The sequence below is a fragment of the Oncorhynchus gorbuscha genome, unplaced genomic scaffold, assembly GCF_021184085.1.
Source record: "Oncorhynchus gorbuscha isolate QuinsamMale2020 ecotype Even-year unplaced genomic scaffold, OgorEven_v1.0 Un_scaffold_480, whole genome shotgun sequence".
NCBI lineage: Eukaryota > Metazoa > Chordata > Actinopteri > Salmoniformes > Salmonidae > Oncorhynchus > Oncorhynchus gorbuscha.
In genome coordinates this window covers 121,565-140,000 of record NW_025745312.1, presented here as the reverse complement: position 1 = coordinate 140,000, position 18,436 = coordinate 121,565, and the positions used below count along the sequence as shown (strand labels likewise).

The following is an 18,436-nucleotide window of genomic DNA, read 5'->3' as shown; positions in this document are numbered from 1 at the left end:
GGAGGAGGGGCTGACAAACAGAGCTCTAGAGGAGGAGGAGCTGACAAACAGAGCTCTAGAGGAGGAGGAGCTGACAAACAGAGCTCTAGAGGAGGAGGAGCTGACAAACAGAGCTCTAGAGGAGGAGGAGCTGACAAACAGAGCTCTAGAGGAGGAGGAGCTGACAAACAGAGCTCTAGAGGAGGAGCTGACAAACAGAGCTCTAGAGGAGGAGCTGACAAACAGAGCTCTAGAGGAGGAGCTGACAAACAGAGCTCTAGAGGAGGAGGAGCTGACAAACAGAGCTCTAGAGGAGGAGGAGCTGACAAACAGAGCTCTAGAGGAGGAGGAGCTGACAAACAGAGCTCTAGAGGAGGAGGAGCTGACAAACAGAGCTCTAGAGGAGGAGGAGCTGACAAACAGAGCTCTAGAGGAGGAGGAGCTGACAAACAGAGCTCTAGAGGAGGAGGAGCTGACAAACAGAGCTCTAGAGGAGGAGGAGCTGACAAACAGAGCTCTAGAGGAGGAGGAGCTGACAAACAGAGCTCTAGAGGAGGAGGAGCTGACAAACAGAGCTCTAGAGGAGGAGGAGCTGACAAACAGAGCTCTAGAGGAGGAGGAGCTGACAAACAGAGCTCTAGAGGAGGAGGAGCTGACAAACAGAGCTGACAAACAGAGCTCTAGAGGAGGAGGAGCTGACAAACAGAGCTCTAGAGGAGGAGGAGCTGACAAACAGAGCTCTAGAGGAGGAGGAGCTGACAAACAGAGCTCTAGAGGAGGAGGAGCTGACAAACAGAGCTCTAGAGGAGGAGGAGCTGACAAACAGAGCTCTAGAGGAGGAGGAGCTGACAAACAGAGCTCTAGAGGAGGAGGAGCTGACAAACAGAGCTCTAGAGGAGGAGGAGCCGACAAACAGAGCTCTAGAGGAGGAGGAGCTGACAAACAGAGCTCTAGAGGAGGAGGAGCTGACAAACAGAGCTCTAGAGGAGGAGGAGGAGCTGACAAACAGAGCTCTAGAGGAGGAGGAGCTGACAAACAGAGCTCTAGAGGAGGAGGAGCTGACAAACAGAGCTCTAGAGGAGGAGGAGCTGACAAACAGAGCTCTAGAGGAGGAGGAGCTGACAAACAGAGCTCTAGAGGAGGAGGAGCTGACAAACAGAGCTCTAGAGGAGGAGGAGCTGACAAACAGAGCTCTAGAGGAGGAGGAGCTGACAAACAGAGCTCTAGAGGAGGAGGAGCTGACAAACAGAGCTCTAGAGGAGGAGGAGCTGACAAACAGAGCTCTAGAGGAGGAGGAGCTGACAAACAGAGCTCTAGAGGAGGAGGAGCTGACAAACAGAGCTCTAGAGGAGGAGGAGCTGACAAACAGAGCTCTAGAGGAGGAGGAGCTGACAAACAGAGCTCTAGAGGAGGAGGAGCTGACAAACAGAGCTCTAGAGGAGGAGGAGCTGACAAACAGAGCTCTAGAGGAGGAGGAGCTGACAAACAGAGCTCTAGAGGAGGAGGAGCTGACAAACAGAGCTCTAGAGGAGGAGGAGCTGACAAACAGAGCTCTAGAGGAGGAGGAGCCGACAAACAGAGCTCTAGAGGAGGAGGAGCTGACAGAGCTCTAGAGATGGAGTAGCTGACAAACAGAGCTAGAGGAGGAGGAGCTGAAAAACAGAGCTCTAGAGATGGAGTAGCTGACAAACAGAGCTAGAGGAGGAGGAGCTGAAAAACAGAGCTCTAGAGATGGAGGAGGAGCTGAAAAACAGAGCTCTAGAGATGGAGGAGGAGCTGAGAAACAGCTCTAGAAATGGAGGAGCTGAAAAACTGCTCTAGAGATGGAAGAGGAGGAGCTGAAAAACAGAGCTTCATGTTGGTGTTGAAAAACAGAGCTCTAGAGAAGGAGGATGAGGAGGATCTGAAAAACAGCTCTAGAGATGGATGAGCTGAAAACAGAGCTCTAGAGATGGAGGAGGAGTTGAAAAATAGAGCTCTAGAGATGGAGGAGGAGCTGAAAAACAGCTTTAGAGATGGAGGAGGAGCTGAAAAACAGCTTTAGAGATGGAGGAGGAGCTGAAAAACAGCTTTAGAGATGGAGGAGGAGCTGAAAAACAGCTTTAGAGATGGAGGAGGAGCTGAAAAACAGCAATAGAGATGGAGGAGGAGCTGAAAAACAGAGCTCTAAAAAGAAGAGCAGGAGGAAGCCCAGTATCTAACACTAACTGTTAGGAAATTGAAAGGTCCTCTTATTTTTCTGTCTGTCTCTGCCTGGGGGTTTGGCCCTTATACTCCACCTCCACGCTCTTCAGTCTCCCCCGCTGTCTCTGCCCGGGGGTTTGGCTCATATACTCCACCTCCACGCTCTTCAGTCTCCCCCGCTGTCTCTGCCCGGGGGTTTGGCTCATATACTCCACCTCCCTGCTCTTCAGTCTCCCCCGCGGTCTCTGCCCGGGGGTTTGGCTCATATACTCCACCTCCCTGCTCTTCAGTCTCCCCCGCGGTCTCTGCCCGGGGGTTTGGCTCATATACTCCACCTCCCTGCTCTTCAGTCTCCCCCGCTGTCTCTGCCCGGGGGTTTGGCTCATATACTCCACCTCCCTGCTCCTCAGCTCCCTGCTCCTCTGGGTGACCAGATGAGAGGAGAGTCTGTCAGATATGTTCTTCTGATGAGCCCTGTTCACTTCACTGCTGTATAAACTACCTCCTCTCTCTCTATCCGTCTCTCTCTCCGACTGACTCGCTCAGTCTATTTTTCTCTCTGCTCGATCTGTCTCTGATTCTCTCTCAGCTCTCCCTCTACAAACAGAGCTCTGGGGGAGGAGCCTACCTCTTTCCTCCTACTCTGCCAACCTTCTTATCTCTCTGTGTGAAGGGTGTGTATGTTCTGAGAAGGCAGAAGGCCCAGGCAGTAGCAATGTGATGTAGGCTGTCTGCTCTCTAACTCTCCTTTCTCTCTCTCTCTCTCTGCTTCTCCTTCTCTAACTCTCCTTCTCCTCTCTCGCTCTGCTTCTCCTCTCTGGCTCTCGCTCTGCTTCTCCTCTCTGGCTCTCGCTCTGCTTCTCCTCTCTGGCTCTCGCTCTGCTTCTCCTCTCTGGCTCTCGCTCTGCTTCTCCTCTCTGGCTCTCGCTCTGCTTCTCCTCTCTGGCTCTCGCTCTGCTTCTCCTCTCTCGCTCTGCTTCTCCTCTCTCGCTCTGCTTCTCCTCTCTCGCTCTGCTTCTCCTCTCTCGCTCTGCTTCTCCTCTCTGGCTCTCGCTCTGCTTCTCCTCTCTGGCTCTCGCTCTGCTTCTCCTCTCTGGCTCTCGCTCTGCTTCTCCTCTCTGGCTCTCGCTCTGCTTCTCCTCTCTGGCTCTGCTTCTCCTCTCTGGCTCTCGCTCTGCTTCTCCTCTCTGGCTCTCGCTCTGCTTCTCCTCTCTGGCTCTCGCTCTGCTTCTCCTCTCTGGCTCTGCTTCTCCTCTCTCGCTCTGCTTCTCCTCTCTCGCTCTGCTTCTCCTCTCTGGCTCTCGCTCTGCTTCTCCTCTCTCGCTCTGCTTCTCCTCTCTGGCTCTCGCTCTGCTTCTCCTCTCTGGCTCTCGCTCTGCTTCTCCTCTCTGGCTCTGCTTCTCCTCTCTGGCTCTGCTTCTCCTCTCTGGCTCTGCTTCTCCTCTCTGGCTCTCGCTCTGCTTCTCCTCTCTGGCTCTCGCTCTGCTTCTCCTCTCTGGCTCTCGCTCTGCTTCTCCTCTCGCTCTGCTTCTCCTCTCTCGCTCTGCTTCTCCTCTCTCGCTCTGCTTCTCCTCTCTGGCTCTGCTTCTCCTCTCTCGCTCTGCTTCTCCTCTCTCGCTCTGCTTCTCCTCTCTCGCTCTGCTTCTCCTCTCTCGCTCTGCTTCTCCTCTCGATCTGCTTCTCCTCTCTCTCTGCTTCTCCTCTCTCTCTCTGCTTCTCCTCTCTCTCTCTGCTTCTCCTCTCTGGCTCTCTCTCTGCTTCTCCTCTCTGGCTCTCTCTCTGCTTCTCCTCTCTCGCTCTGCTTCTCCTCTCTCGCTCTCGCTCTGCTTCTCTCTCGCTCTCGCTCTCGCTCTGCTTCTTCTCTCTCGCTCTCGCTCTGCTTCTTCTCTCTCGCTCTCGCTCTGCTTCTTCTCTCTCGCTCTCGCTCTGCTTCTCCTCTCGCTCTCGCTCTGCTTCTCCTCTCGCTCTCGCTCTGCTTCTCCTCTCGCTCTCGCTCTGCTTCTCCTCTCGCTCTCGCTCTGCTTCTCCTCTCGCTCTCGCTCTGCTTCTCCTCTCGCTCTCGCTCTGCTTCTCCTCTCGCTCTCGCTCTGCTTCTCCTCTCGCTCTCGCTCTGCTTCTCCTCTCGCTCTCGCTCTGCTTCTCCTCTCGCTCTCGCTCTGCTTCTCCTCTCTGGCTCTCGCTCTGCTTCTCCTCTCTGGCTCTCGCTCTGCTTCTCCTCTCTGGCTCTCGCTCTGCTTCTCCTCTCTGGCTCTCGCTCTGCTTCTCCTCTCTGGCTCTCGCTCTGCTTCTCCTCTCTCGCTCTGCTTCTCCTCTCTGGCTCTCGCTCTGCTTCTCCTCTCTCGCTCTGCTTCTCCTCTCTCGCTCTGCTTCTCCTCTCTGGCTCTCACTCTGCTTCTCCTCTCTGGCTCTCGCTCTCCTTCTCTCCCTCTCCTTCTCTCGCTCTCCTTCTCTCGCTCTCCTCTCGCTCTCCTTCTCTCGCTCTCCTTCTCTCGCTCTCCTTCTCTCGCTCTCCTCTCGCTCTCCTTCTCTCGCTCTCCTTCTCTCGCTCTCCTTCTCTCGCTCTCCTTCTCTCGCTCTCCTTCTCTTGCTCTCCTTCTCTCGCTCTCCTCTTGCTCTCGCTCTCTGCCTCCTTTTTTCTCTCTCCCTCTCTCTCTGCCTCATGCTCTCTCTCTCTGACTCTCCTTTTTCCTTCTCTCTCTCTCTGCCTCTCCTTTTTCTCTCCTTTCTTCTTCTCTTGTTCCCTCTCCATGTCTCTCTCTCTCCTCCAAATGTCATATTATGAAAATATAGTGGGGAGAACAAGTATTTGATACACTGCCGATTTTGCAGGTTTTCTTACTTAAAAAGCATGTAGAGACGGAATCTAAAAAAAAATCCAGAAAATCACATTGTATGATTTTTAAGTAATTAATTAGCATTTTATTGCATGACATAAGTATTTGATCACCTACCAACCAGTAAGAATTCCGGCCCTCACAGACCTGTTAGTTTTTCTTTAAGAAGTCCTCCTGTTCTCCACTCATTACCTGTATTAACTGCACCTGTTTGAACTCGTTACCTGTATAAAAGACACCTGTCCACACACTCAATCAAACAGACTCCAACCTCTCCACAATGGCCAAGACTAGAGAGCTTTGTAAGGACATCAGGGATATAATTGTAGACCTGCACAAGGCTGGGATGGGCTACAGGACAATAGGCAAGCAGCTTGGTGAGAAGGCAACAACTGTTGGCGCAATTATTAGAAAATGGAGAAGGGTTAGAAGAAGTTCAAGATGACGGTCAATCACCCTCGGTCTGGGGCTCCATTCAAGATCTCACCTCGTGGGGCATCAATGTTAATGAGGAAGGTGAGGGATCAGCCCAGAACTACATGGCAGGACCTGGTCAATGACCTGAAGAGAGCTGGGACAACAGTCTCAAAGAAAACCATTAGTAACACACTACGCCGTCATGGATTAAAATCCTGCAGCGCACGCAAGGTCCCCCTGCTCAAGCCAGCGCATGTCCAGGCCCGTCTGAAGTTTGCCAATGACCATCTGGATGATCCAGAGGAGGAATTGGAGGTCATGTGGTCTGATGAGACAAAAATAGGGCTTTTTGGTCTAAACTCCACTCGCCGTGTTTGGAGGAAGAAGAAGGATGAGTACAACCCCAAGAACACCATCCCAACCATGAAGCATGGAGGTGGAAACATCATTCTTTGGGGATGCTTTTCTGCAAAGGGGACAGGACGACTGCACCGTATTGAGGGGAGGATAGATGAGGCCATGTATCACGAGATCTTGGCCAAAAGGGAAAATAAATAAGCATAAATATGGGTTGTATTTACAATGGTGTTTGTTCTTCACTGGTTTCCCTTTTCTTGTGGCAACAGGTCATAAATCTTGCTGCTGTGATGACACACTGGTATTTCACCCTGTAGATATGGGAGTTTATCAAAATTGGGTTTGTTTTCAAATGCTTTGTAGGTCTGTGTAATCTGAGGGAAATATGTATCTCTCCTCTCCCTCTCCCTCTCCCTCTCCCTCTCCCTCTCCCTCTCCCTCTCCCTCTCCCTCTCCCTCTCCCTCTCCCTCTCCTCTTCCTCTCCTTGTATATCAGGTACCTGGATCTAGACCTCGTGGTGAGAGATAAAGATGGCAACATCTTGGACCCCGACTCTACCAGCACCGTCTCTCTCTTCAGAGCCCATGAAGCTGCTTCCAAACAGATCGAGGACAGGATCCAAGAGGAGAAGGTAAACTTCAGACATCAATCAACTAATCAATCGATCATATTCAGACATCAATCAAGTAATCAATCAATCAGTTCAGACATCAATCAGTTCAGACATCAATCAGTTCAGACATCAATCAATCATATTCAGACATCAATCAGTTCAGACATCAATCAAGTAATCAATCAATCATATTCATTTATTAACCCCTATTTACATGCTGTGATATTATAGAACATGTTAACACTATTCAGGCCTTTTCCCCTCTCACCTCCTGTACGTCATGAACAACTGCCTCCTCTCCTCTCTCTCCCTGCCACCTCCTCTCCTCTCTCTCCCTGCCACCTCCTCTCCTCTCTCTCCCTGCCACCTCCTCTCCTCTCTCTCCCTGCCACCTCCTCTCCTCTCTCTCCCTGCCACCTCCTCTCCTCTCTCTCTCCCTGCCACCTCCTCTCCTCTCTCTCCCTGCCACCTCCTCTCCTCTCTCTCCCTGCCCCTCCTCTCCTCTCTCTCCCTGCCACCTCCTCTCCTCTCTCTCCCTGCCACCTCCTCTCCTCTCTCTCCCTGCCACCTCCTCTCCTCTCTCTCCCTGCCACCTCCTCTCCTCTCTCTCCCTGCCACCTCCTCTCCTCTCTCTCCCTGCCACCTCCTCTCATCTCTCTCTCTCTCTCCCGCCCCCTCTCATCTCTCTCTCCGCCACCTCTCCTCTCTCTCTCCTCTCTCCCCGCCACCTCTCCTCTCTCCCTGCCACCTCCTCTCATCTCTCTCCCCGCCACCTCTCCTCTCCGCCACCTCTCCCGCCACCTCTCCGCCCCCTCTCCTCTCTCTCCCCGCCATCTCTCCTCTCTCTCCCTGCCACCTCTCCTCTCTCTCCCTGCCATCTCTCCTCTCTCTCCTCTCTCCCCGTCACCTCTCCTCTCTCTCCCCGTCACCTCTCCTCTCTCTCCCCGCCATCTCTCCTCTCTCTCCCTGCCATCTTTCCTCTCTCCTCTCTCTCCCCGCCACCTCTCCTCTCTTCCTGCCACCTCTCCTCTCTCTCCCTGCCACCTCTCCTCTCTCTCCCCGCCACCTCTCCTCTCTCTCCCCCGCCACCTCTCCTCTCTCTCCCCGCCACCTCTCCTCTCTCCCCGCCATCTCTCCTCTCTCTCCCTGTCACCTCTCCTCTCTCTCCCTGTCACCTCTCCTCTCTCTCCCCGTCACCTCTCCTCTCTCTCCCGCCACCTCTCCTCTCTCTCCCCGCCACCTCTCCTCTCTCCCCGCCATCTCTCCTCTCTCTCCCTGTCACCTCTCCTCTCTCTCCCTGTCACCTCTCCTCTCTCTCCCCCGTCACCTCTCCTCTCTCTCCCTGCCATCTTTCCTCTCTCCTCTCTCTCCCCGCCACCTCTCCTCTCTTCCTGCCACCTCTCCTCTCTCTCCCCGCCACCTCTCCTCTCTCTCCCCGCCACCTCTCCTCTCTCTCCCTGCCACCTCTCCTCTCTCTCCCCGCCACCTCTCCTCTCTCTCCCCGCCACCTCTCCTCTCTCCCCGCCACCTCTCCTCTCTCCTCTCTCCTCTCTCCTCTCTTCCTGCCACCTCTCCTCTCTCTCCCCGCCACCTCTCCTCTCTCTCCCCCGCCACCTCTCCTCTCTCTCCCTGCCACCTCTCCTCTCTCTCCCCGCCACCTCTCCTCTCTCTCCCCGCCACCTCTCCTCTCTCCCCCGCCACCTCTCCTCTCTCCTCTCTCCTCTCTCCTCTCTTCCTGCCACCTCTCCTCTCTCTCCCCCTGCCACCTCTCCTCTCTCTCCCTGCCACCTCTCCTCTCTCTCCCCGCCACCTCTCCTCTCTCTCCCCGCCACCTCTCCTCTCTCCCCGCCACCTCTCCTCTCTCCTCTCTTCCTGCCACCTCTCCTCTCTTCCTGCCACCTCTCCTCTCTCTCCCCGCCACCTCTCCTCTCTCTTCCCGCCACCTCTCCTCTCTCTCCCTGCCACCTCTCCTCTCTCTCCCCGCCACCTCTCCTCTCTCCTCTCTCTCCCTGCCACCTCTCCTCTCTCTCCCCGCCACCTCTCCTCTCTCCCTGCCACCTCTCCTCTCTCTCCCCGCCACCTCTCCTCTCTCCCCGCCACCTCTCCTCTCTCTCCCCGCCACCTCTCCTCTCTCTCTCCCTGCCTGAATCTACATCCTAAATTGCACCCTATTCCCTATATAATTCACTACTTTTGACGAGGGCCCTATAGGGATTATGATGCCATTTGGGACTCAGCCTATGAAGTGACTCTAAATTGGTTAAGTGCCCTTCTGTAGCTCAGTTGGTAGAGCATGGCGCTTGTAACGCCAGGGTAGTGGATTCGATCCCCGGGACCACCCATACGTAGAATGTATGCACACATGACTGTAAGTCGCTTTGGATAAAAGCGTCTGCTAAATGGCATATATATTAGCTATGAGTTGTATTCTTGTGAGACCTTTCCATCTCTGCCTTTGTGTACACATGGAGTGATATTACATTGTCTCAGGTCACCACCATGAATGTTCATACCTTCTTTAGATGTTTTTTTAAGGGCTTTGTGAATTTGAATCAGAACTAGCACCTCTTCTCAAAATCATTATCACATACAGTACCAGTCATTCGGGGATTTTCTTAGTTTAAATAATCATTTTCTACATTGTAAAATAATAGTGAAGACATCAACTATGGAATAACACAGTAACCAAAAAAGTGTCAAACAAATCCAAATGATATTTTAGTTTCTTCAAAGTAGCCACCTTTTGCCTTGACAGCTTTGCACACTCTTGGCATTCTCTCAACCAGCTCCTCCTGGAATTATTTTCCAACAGTCTTGAAGGAGTAGTAACCCAGGCACCGTCCAGTCTGACTGATGGGGAATTAACAGTCCAGTCTAATGAAGATAGGGAATAACAGTCCAGTCTAATGAAGATGGGTCTGACTGATGGGGAATAACAGTCCAGTCTAATGAAGATAGGGAATAACAGTCCAGTCTAATGAAGATAGGGAATAACAGTCCAGTCTAATGAAGATGGGTCTGACTGATGGGGAATAACAGTCCAGTCTAATGAAGATGGGTCTGACTGATGGGGAATAACAGTCGTCTGACTGATGGGGAATTAACAGTCCAGTCTAATGAAGATAGGGAATAACAGTCCAGTCTAATGAAGATAGGGAATAACAGTCCAGTCTAATGAAGATGGGGAATAACAGTCCAGTCTAATGAAGATAGGGAATAACAGTCCAGTCTAATGAAGATGGGGATAACAGTCCAGTCTAATGAAGATGGGGATAACAGTCCAGTCTAATGAAGATGGGTCTGACTGATGGGGAATAACAGTCCAGTCTAATGAAGATAGGGAATAACAGTCCAGTCTAATGAAGATGGGTCTGACTGACGGGGAATTAACAGTCCAGTCTAATGAAGATAGGGAATAACAGTCCAGTCTAATGAAGATAGGGAATAACAGTCCAGTCTAATGAAGATGGGGAATAACAGTCCAGTCTAATGAAGATCGGGAATAACAGTCCAGTCCAATGAAGATGGGGAATAACAGTCCAGTCTAATGAAGATGGGTCTGACTGATGGGGAATAACAGTCCAGTCTAATGAAGATGGGGGATAACAGTCCAGTCTAATGAAGATAGGGAATAACAGTCCAGTCTAATGAAGATAGGGAATAACAGTCCAGTCTAATGAAGATGGGGAATAACAGTCCAGTCTGACTGATGGGGAATAACAGTCCAGTCTAATGAAGATGGGGAATAACAGTCCAGTCTAATGAAGATGGGGAATAACAGTCCGGTCTGACTGATGGGGAATAACAGTCCAGTCTAATGAAGATGGGGGATAACAGTCCGGTCTGACTGATGGGGAATAACAGTCCGGTCTAATGAAGATGGGGAATAACAGTCCAGTCTGACTGATGGGGGATAACAGTCCGGTCTAATGAAGATGGGGAATAACAGTCCAGTCTGACTGATGGGGAATAACAGTCCAGTCTAATGAAGATGGGGAATAACAGTCCAGTCTAATGAAGATGGGGAATAACAGTCCAGTCTGACTGATGGGGAATAACAGTCCAGTCTAATGAAGATGGGGGAAAACAGTGCAGTCTAATGAAGATAGGGAATAACAGTCCGGTCTAATGAAGATGGGGGATAACAGTCCAGTCTAATGAAGATGGGTCTGACTGATGGGGAATAACAGTCCAGTCTAATGAAGATGGGGAATAACAGTCCAGTCTAATGACTGATGGGGAATAACAGTCCAGTCTAATGAAGATGGGGAATAACAGTCCAGTCTAATGACTGATGGGGAATAACAGTCCAGTCTAATGACTGATGGGGAATAACAGTCTAGTCTCTATCCAGTCTAATGAAGATGGGTCTGACTGATGGGGAATAACAGTCCAGTCTAATGACTGATGGGGAATAACAGTCCAGTCTAATGACTGATGGGGAATAACAGTCTAGTCTCTATCCAGTCTAATGAAGATGGGTCTGACTGATGGGGAATAACAGTCCAGTCACTGTGTCCATCCTCAGTGCTGAAAACTAGCTAAGAATCACCTTCAAATGTCTCTCTTGTGTGTGTGATTCTCAACCTTCTTTAACCTTCATAGGCCCTTGGCCCAGATGATATGACTGTCAGGCTAGTGAAGACTACTGGACCCCTCTACTAAATACAACATCTCTGTTCCCTCCTCCTCTCCCTGGGACAGTCTCAGAAACAGAATGTAGATCTGAGCAGGCAGGCCAAGTTCGCCCAGACACCGTCCTTCGCTCTCTTCGTCACCCTGAAGAACGTGGTGTGTAAGATCGGAGAAGATGCAGAGGTCCTCATGTCGCTCTACGACCCTGTCGAGTCAAAGTTCATCAGGTATGTAACCTCCTATGACGTCATAGGGTTAAATGTCATCATGTACAGTACATAGAGCTCCTATGACGCCATAGGGTTAAATGTCATCATGTACAGTACATAGAGCCCATGTACAGTACATAGAGCCCATGTACAGTACATAGAGCCCATAGAGTACATAGAGCTCCTATGACGCCATAGGGTTAAATGTCATCATGTACAGTACATAGAGCCCATGTACAGTACATAGAGCTCCTATGACGTCATAGGGTTAAATGTCATCATGTACAGTACATAGAGCCCATGTACAGTACATAGAGCTCCTATGACGCCATAGGGTTAAATGTCATCATGTACAGTACATAGAGCCCATGTACAGTACATAGAGCTCCTATGACGTCATAGGGTTAAATGTCATCATGTACAGTACATAGAGCCCATGTACAGTACATAGAGCTCCTATGACGCCATAGGGTTAAATGTCATCATGTACAGTACATAGAGCCCATGTACAGTACATAGAGCTCCTATGACGCCATAGGGTTAAATGTCATCATGTACAGTACATAGAGCCCATGTACAGTACATAGAGCCCATGTACAGTACATAGAGCTCCTATGACGCCATAGGGTTAAATGTCATCATGTACAGTACATAGAGCCCATGTACAGTACATAGAGCTCCTATGACGCCATAGGGTTAAATGTCATCATGTACAGTACATAGAGCTCCTATGACGCCATAGGGTTAAATGTCATCATGTACAGTACATAGAGCCCATGTACAGTACATAGAGCTCCTATGACGCCATAGGGTTAAATGTCATCATGTACAGTACATAGAGCCCATAGGGAGATGCTGGGCTTTGTAGTCGACTTGAGCTTCAACAGATTTCCGCAACGATTTTCCCAAGTTACTACCAAACTTATCATAACGACAAATTGAGACATTTGCTCACAAAAAAAATATTGTTCTTATTTGACACTGTAATTTATAGGAATGAGTTGTTTTGAATGGTTTCTTTTAAGGTTAAAGGTCATCAGGTATGTTCCTCTGTGGGTTAAAGTTGATCAGGTATGCCAAGGGTCGCAAGAGTTCTGGACACTTTCTCAAATTTCCCACATTTTCCTGAAATCCCAGTTGAAGGATTCCCTCCCTGGTTGGAGGATTCCCTCCCTGTTTGGAGGATTCCCTCCCTGGTTAGAGGATTCCCTCCCTGGTTAGAGGATTCCCTCCCTGGTTGGAGGATTCCCTCCCTGGTTGGAGGATTCCCTCCCTGGTTGGAGGATTCCCTCCCTGGTTGGAGGATTCCCTCCCTGGTTGGAGGATTCCCTCCCTGGTTAGAGCATTCCCTCCCTGGTTAGAGCATTCCCTCCCTGGTTAGAGCATTCCCTCCCTGGTTAGAGCATTCCCTCCCTGGTTAGAGGATTCCCTCCCTGGTTGGAGGATTCCCTCCCTGGTTGGAGGATTCCCTCCCTGGTTGTAGGATTCCCTCCCTGGTTGGAGGATTCCCTCCCTGGTTGGAGGATTCCCTCCCTGGTTGGAGGATTCCCTCCCTGGTTGGAGGATTCCCTCCCTGGTTAGAGCATTCCCTCCCTGGTTAGAGCATTCCCTCCCTGGTTAGAGCATTCCCTCCCTGGTTAGAGCATTCCCTCCCTGGTTAGAGGATTCCCTCCCTGGTTAGAGCATTCCCTCCCTGGTTAGAGCATTCCCTCCCTGGTTAGAGGATTCCCTCCCTGGTTAGTGGATTCCCTCCCTGGTTAGTGGATTCCCTCCCTGGTTAGTGGATTCCCTCCCTGGTTAGAGGATTCCCTCCCTGGTTAGAGGATTCCCTCCCTGGTTAGAGGATTCCCTCCCTGGTTAGAGGATTCCCTCCCTGGTTAGAGGATTCCCTCCCTGGTTAGAGGATTCCCTCCCTGGTTGGAGGATTCCCTCTCTGGTTGGAGGATTCCCTGGTTAGAGGCTTCCCTCCCTGGTTAGTGGATTCCCTCCCTGGTTAGTGGATTCCCTCCCTGGTTAGAGGATTCCCTCCCTGGTTAGAGGATTCCCTCCCTGGTTAGTGGATTCCCTCCCTGGTTAGAGGATTCCCTCCCTGGTTAGAGGATTCCCTCCCTGGTTATTTCCTCACTATTTTGGGAATCCTCTCATCAGGATTTCTGGAGAACCTCTGAATCATGGTAATAGTATTGCCCTAGGCCCGAGTCCAGAGCCAGGAACGTTACAGCACAGACCCGGCTGCCAGCCTGCCTGGGGGTTTTCTCTTGTTCCAGGATACTGTTCAGGAAACGTCTCATCTGTGTACGACATTAGTCAGTCGATTGTCATTTGTTCATCTTGAGACTAGAGAGTTGATTTGTGATGCCAGATTGTAACGCTAAAAGGTTGATGTTGGTTCTTCCCCTCCTCCCCAGTGAGAATTACCTGGTGCGATGGTCCAGTCAAGGCCTGGTGAAGGATATAGACCAGCTACATAACCTGAGATCAGTCTTCACTGTGAGTATATGTAGATATAGACCATCTACATAACCTGAGATCAGTCTTCACTGTGAGTATATGTAGATATAGACCAGCTACATAACCTGAGATCAGTCTTCACTGTGAGTATATGTAGATATAGACCAGCTACATAACCTGAGATCAGTCTTCACTGTGAGTATATGTAGATATCGACCAGCTACATAACCTGAGATCAGTCTTCACTGTGAGTATATGTAGATATAGACCAGCTACATAACCTGAGATCAGTCTTCACTGTGAGTATATGTAGATATAGACCAGCTACATAACCTGAGATCAGTCTTCACTGTGAGTATATGTAGATATCGACCAGCTACATAACCTGAGATCAGTCTTCACTGTGAGTATATGTAGATATAGACCAGCTACATAACCTGAGATCAGTCTTCACTGTGAGTATATGTAGATATAGACCATCTACATAACCTGAGATCAGTCTTCACTGTGAGTATATGTAGAGTGTTGGTTGCTACCTCACGGTTGTTTACCCAGACCTGTCTTGAGGGATGTCGGTGTGTGTGTGTGTTTACCCCCCCTGTTTGGGCGGCTGTGTTTGTGAAGCTCCCCGGCTCTGAAAGAAAGAGGACGACCCAGAGCGACCCGGTTTGTTTGTCAAAGGTCACCTCTCTACTAATGGCTGGCTTAGGGCAGCCCGGGTCACCAAGCGCCTACGTACGACGAGCTAGTTGGCGCCCGCTACTCCGCTCGCTACTCTGGCGGCACAGCATGGATCACAGCAGGACATGAACCATGGACACAATTAAATAGAGAGTTAAAGCAATTTGGGAGTGAAAACGGCCTCCTGAACAAAAGTTTATCCTCCTTTGAAAAGGTTCTGTCAGCCTGGTGGTGTTACTGCTGCAGTCTAATAAACAGATCAGCCTGGTGGTGGTGGTGGTGTTACTGCTGCAGTCTAATACACAGATCAGCCTGGTGGTGTTACTGCTGCAGTCTAATAAACAGATCAGCCTGGTGGTGTTACTGCTGCAGTCTAATAAACAGATCAGCCTGGTGGTGTTACTGCTGCAGTCTAATAAACAGATCAGCCTGGTGGTGTTACTGTTGCAGTCTAATAAACAGATCAGCCTGGTGGTGGTGGTGTTACTGCTGCAGTCTAATACACAGATCAGCCTGGTGGTGTTACTGCTGCAGTCTAATAAACAGATCAGCCTGGTGGTGTTACTGCTGCAGTCTGATTAACAGATCAGCCTGGTGGTGTTACTGTTGCAGTCTAATAAACAGATCAGCCTGGTGGTGTTACTGTTGCAGTCTGATAAACAGATCAGCCTGGTGGTGTTACTGCTGCAGTCTAATAAACAGATCAGCCTGGTGGTGTTACTGTTGCAGTCTAATAAACAGATCAGCCTGGTGGTGTTACTGTTGCAGTCTAATAAACAGATCAGCCTGGTGGTGGTGGTGTTACTGTTGCAGTCTAATAAACAGATCAGCCTGGTGGTGTTACTGCTGCAGTCTAATAAACAGATCAGCCTGGTGGTGTTACTGTTGCAGTCTAATAAACAGATCAGCCTGGTGGTGTTACTGCTGCAGTCTAATAAACAGATCAGCCTGGTGGTGTTACTGCTGCAGTCTAATAAACAGATCAGCCTGGTGGTGTTACTGTTGCAGTCTAATAAACAGATCAGCCTGGTGGTGTTACTGCTGCAGTCTAATAAACAGATCAGCCTGGTGGTGTTACTGTTGCAGTCTAATAAACAGATCAGCCTGGTGGTGTTACTGCTGCAGTCTAATAAACAGATCAGCCTGGTGGTGTTACTGCTGCAGTCTAATAAACAGATCAGCCTGGTGGTGTTACTGTTGCAGTCTAATAAACAGATCAGCCTGGTGGTGTTACTGCTGCAGTCTAATAAACAGATCAGCCTGGTGGTGTTACTGTTGCAGTCTAATAAACAGATCAGCCTGGTGGTGTTACTGCTGCAGTCTAATAAACAGATCAGCCTGGTGGTGTTACTGCTGCAGTCTAATAAACAGATCAGCCTGGTGGTGTTACTGCTGCAGTCTAATAAACAGATCAGCCTGGTGGTGGTGGTGTTACTGCTGCAGTCTAATAAACAGATCAGCCTGGTGGTGGTGGTGTTACTGCTGCAGTCTAATAAACAGATCAGCCTGGTGGTGTTACTGCTGCAGTCTAATAAACAGATCAGCCTGGTGGTGTTACTGCTGCAGTCTAATAAACAGATCAGCCTGGTGGTGTTACTGCTGCAGTCTAATAAACAGATCAGCCTGGTGGTGTTACTGCTGCAGTCTAATAAACAGATCAGCCTGGTACCAAGGTAATACTGACTCATTCACTGTGTTTGGCAGTTCTGTTACCAAGGCGTAGCTCCGTGGTCATACTGCAGCGTCGCTCCGTGGTCATACTGCAGCGTAGCTCCGTGGTAACACTGTAGCTCCGTGGTAACACTGTAGCTCCGTGGTAACACTGTAGCTCCGTGGTAACACTGTAGCTCCGTGGTCATACTGCAGCGTAGCTCCGTGGTCATACTGCAGCGTCGCTCCGTGGTCATACTGCAGCGTCGCTCCGTGGTCATACTGCAGCGTCGCTCCGTGGTCATACTGCAGCGTCGCTCCGTGGTCATACTGCAGCGTCGCCTCCGTGGTCATACTGCAGCGTCGCTCCGTGGTCATACTGCAGCGTCGCTCCGTGGTCATACTGCAGCGTCGCTCCGTGGTCATACTGCAGCGTCGCTTCGTGGTCATTCTGCAGCTCCGTGGTCATTCTGCAGCTCCGTGGTCATACTGCAGCGTAGCCCCGTGGTCATACTGCAGAGTCGCTCCGTGGTCATACTGCAGCGTCGCTCCGTGGTCATACTGCAGCGTCGCTCCGTGGTCATACTGCAGCGTCGCTCCGTGGTCATACTGCAGCGTCGCTCCGTGGTCATACTGCAGCGTCGCTCCGTGGTCATACTGCAGCGTCGCTCCGTGGTCATACTGCAGCGTCGCTCCGTGGTCATACTGCAGCGTCGCTCCGTGGTCATACTGCAGCGTCGCCCCGTGGTCATACTGCAGCGTAGCCCCGTGGTCATACTGCAGCGTAGCCCCGTGGTCATACTGCAGCGTCGCTCCGTGGTCATACTGCAGCGTCGCTCCGTGGTCATACTGCAGCGTCGCTCCGTGGTCATACTGCAGCGTCGCTCCGTGGTCATACTGCAGCATCGCTCCGTAGTCATACTGCAGCGTTGCTCCGTGGTAACACTGTAGCTCCGTGGTCATACTGCGGCGTAGTTCCGTGGTCATACTGCAGCGTTGCTCCGTGGTAACACTGTAGCTCCGTGGTCATACTGCAGTGTCGCTCCGTGGTCATAATGCAGCGTAGCTCCGTGGTAACACTGTAGCTCCGTGGTAACACTGTAGCTCCGTGGTCATACTGCAGCGTCGCTCCGTGGTCATACTGCAGCGTCGCTCCGTAGTCATACTGCAGCGTCGCTCCGTGGTCATACTGCAGCGTCGCTCCGTGGTCATACTGCAGCGTCGCTCCGTGGTCATACTGCAGCGTCGCTCCGTGGTCATACTGCAGCGTCGCTCCGTGGTCATACTGCAGCGTCGCTCCGTGGTCATACTGCAGCGTCGCTTCGTGGTCATTCTGCAGCTCCGTGGTCATTCTGCAGCTCCGTGGTCATACTGCAGCGTAGCCCCGTGGTCATACTGCAGAGTCGCTCCGTGGTCATACTGCAGCGTCGCTCCGTGGTCATACTGCAGCGTCGCTCCGTGGTCATACTGCAGCGTCGCTCCGTGGTCATACTGCAGCGTCGCTCCGTGGTCATACTGCAGCGTCGCTCCGTGGTCATACTGCAGCGTCGCCCCGTGGTCATACTGCAGCGTAGCCCCGTGGTCATACTGCAGCGTAGCCCCGTGGTCATACTGCAGCGTAGCCCCGTGGTCATACTGCAGCGTAGCCCCGTGGTCATACTGCAGCGTCGCTCCGTGGTCATACTGCAGCGTCGCTCCGTGGTCATACTGCAGCGTCGCTCCGTGGTCATACTGCAGCGTCGCTCCGTGGTCATACTGCAGCGTCGCTCCGTGGTCATACTGCAGCGTCGCTCCGTAGTCATACTGCAGCGTCGCTCCGTGGTAACACTGTAGCTCCGTGGTCATACTGCGGCGTAGTTCCGTGGTCATACTGCAGCGTTGCTCCGTGGTAACACTGTAGCTCCGTGGTCATACTGCAGTGTCGCTCCGTTGTAACATTGTAGCTCCGTGGTCATACTGCAGCGTAGCTCCGTGCTCATACTGCAGCGTCGCTCCGTGCTCATACTGCAGCTCCGTGGTCATACTGCAGCTCCGTGGTCAGACTGCAGCTCCGTGGTCATACTGTAGCGTAGTTCCGTGGTCATACTGTAGCGTAGCTCCGTGGTCATACTGCAGCGTAGCTCTGTGGTCATACTGCAGCGTAGCTCTGTGGTCATACTGCAGCGTAGCTCTGTGGTCATACTGCAGCGTAGCTCTGTGGTCATACTGTAGCTCCGTGGTCACACTGCAGCGTAGCTCTGTGGTCACACTGCAGCGTAGCTCTGTGGTCATACTGCAGCGTAGCTCTGTGGTCATACTGCAGCGTAGCTCTGTGGTCATACTGCAGCGTAGCTCTGTGGTCATACTGCAGCGTAGCTCTGTGGTCATACTGCAGCGTAGCTCTGTGGTCATACTGCAGCGTAGCTCTGTGGTCATACTGCAGCGT

The 18,436-nt window shown here is 51.4% G+C and overlaps 1 protein-coding gene across 2 annotated transcripts in view; it reads left to right on the top strand.

Annotated features, from left to right (window-relative positions):
* The window catches only part of LOC124018334 (dedicator of cytokinesis protein 1-like), a 173,744-nt gene that overhangs the window by 43,936 nt on the left and 111,372 nt on the right, over nt 1–18,436 (top strand). For both annotated transcript variants that reach the window (XM_046333608.1, XM_046333607.1), the window contains exons 7-9: nt 6,268–6,403; nt 11,090–11,247; nt 13,638–13,719. In XM_046333608.1, coding sequence (XP_046189564.1) covers nt 6,268–6,403; nt 11,090–11,247; nt 13,638–13,719 — 376 coding nt within the window. The remainder of the gene's footprint in view (nt 1–6,267; nt 6,404–11,089; nt 11,248–13,637; nt 13,720–18,436) is intronic.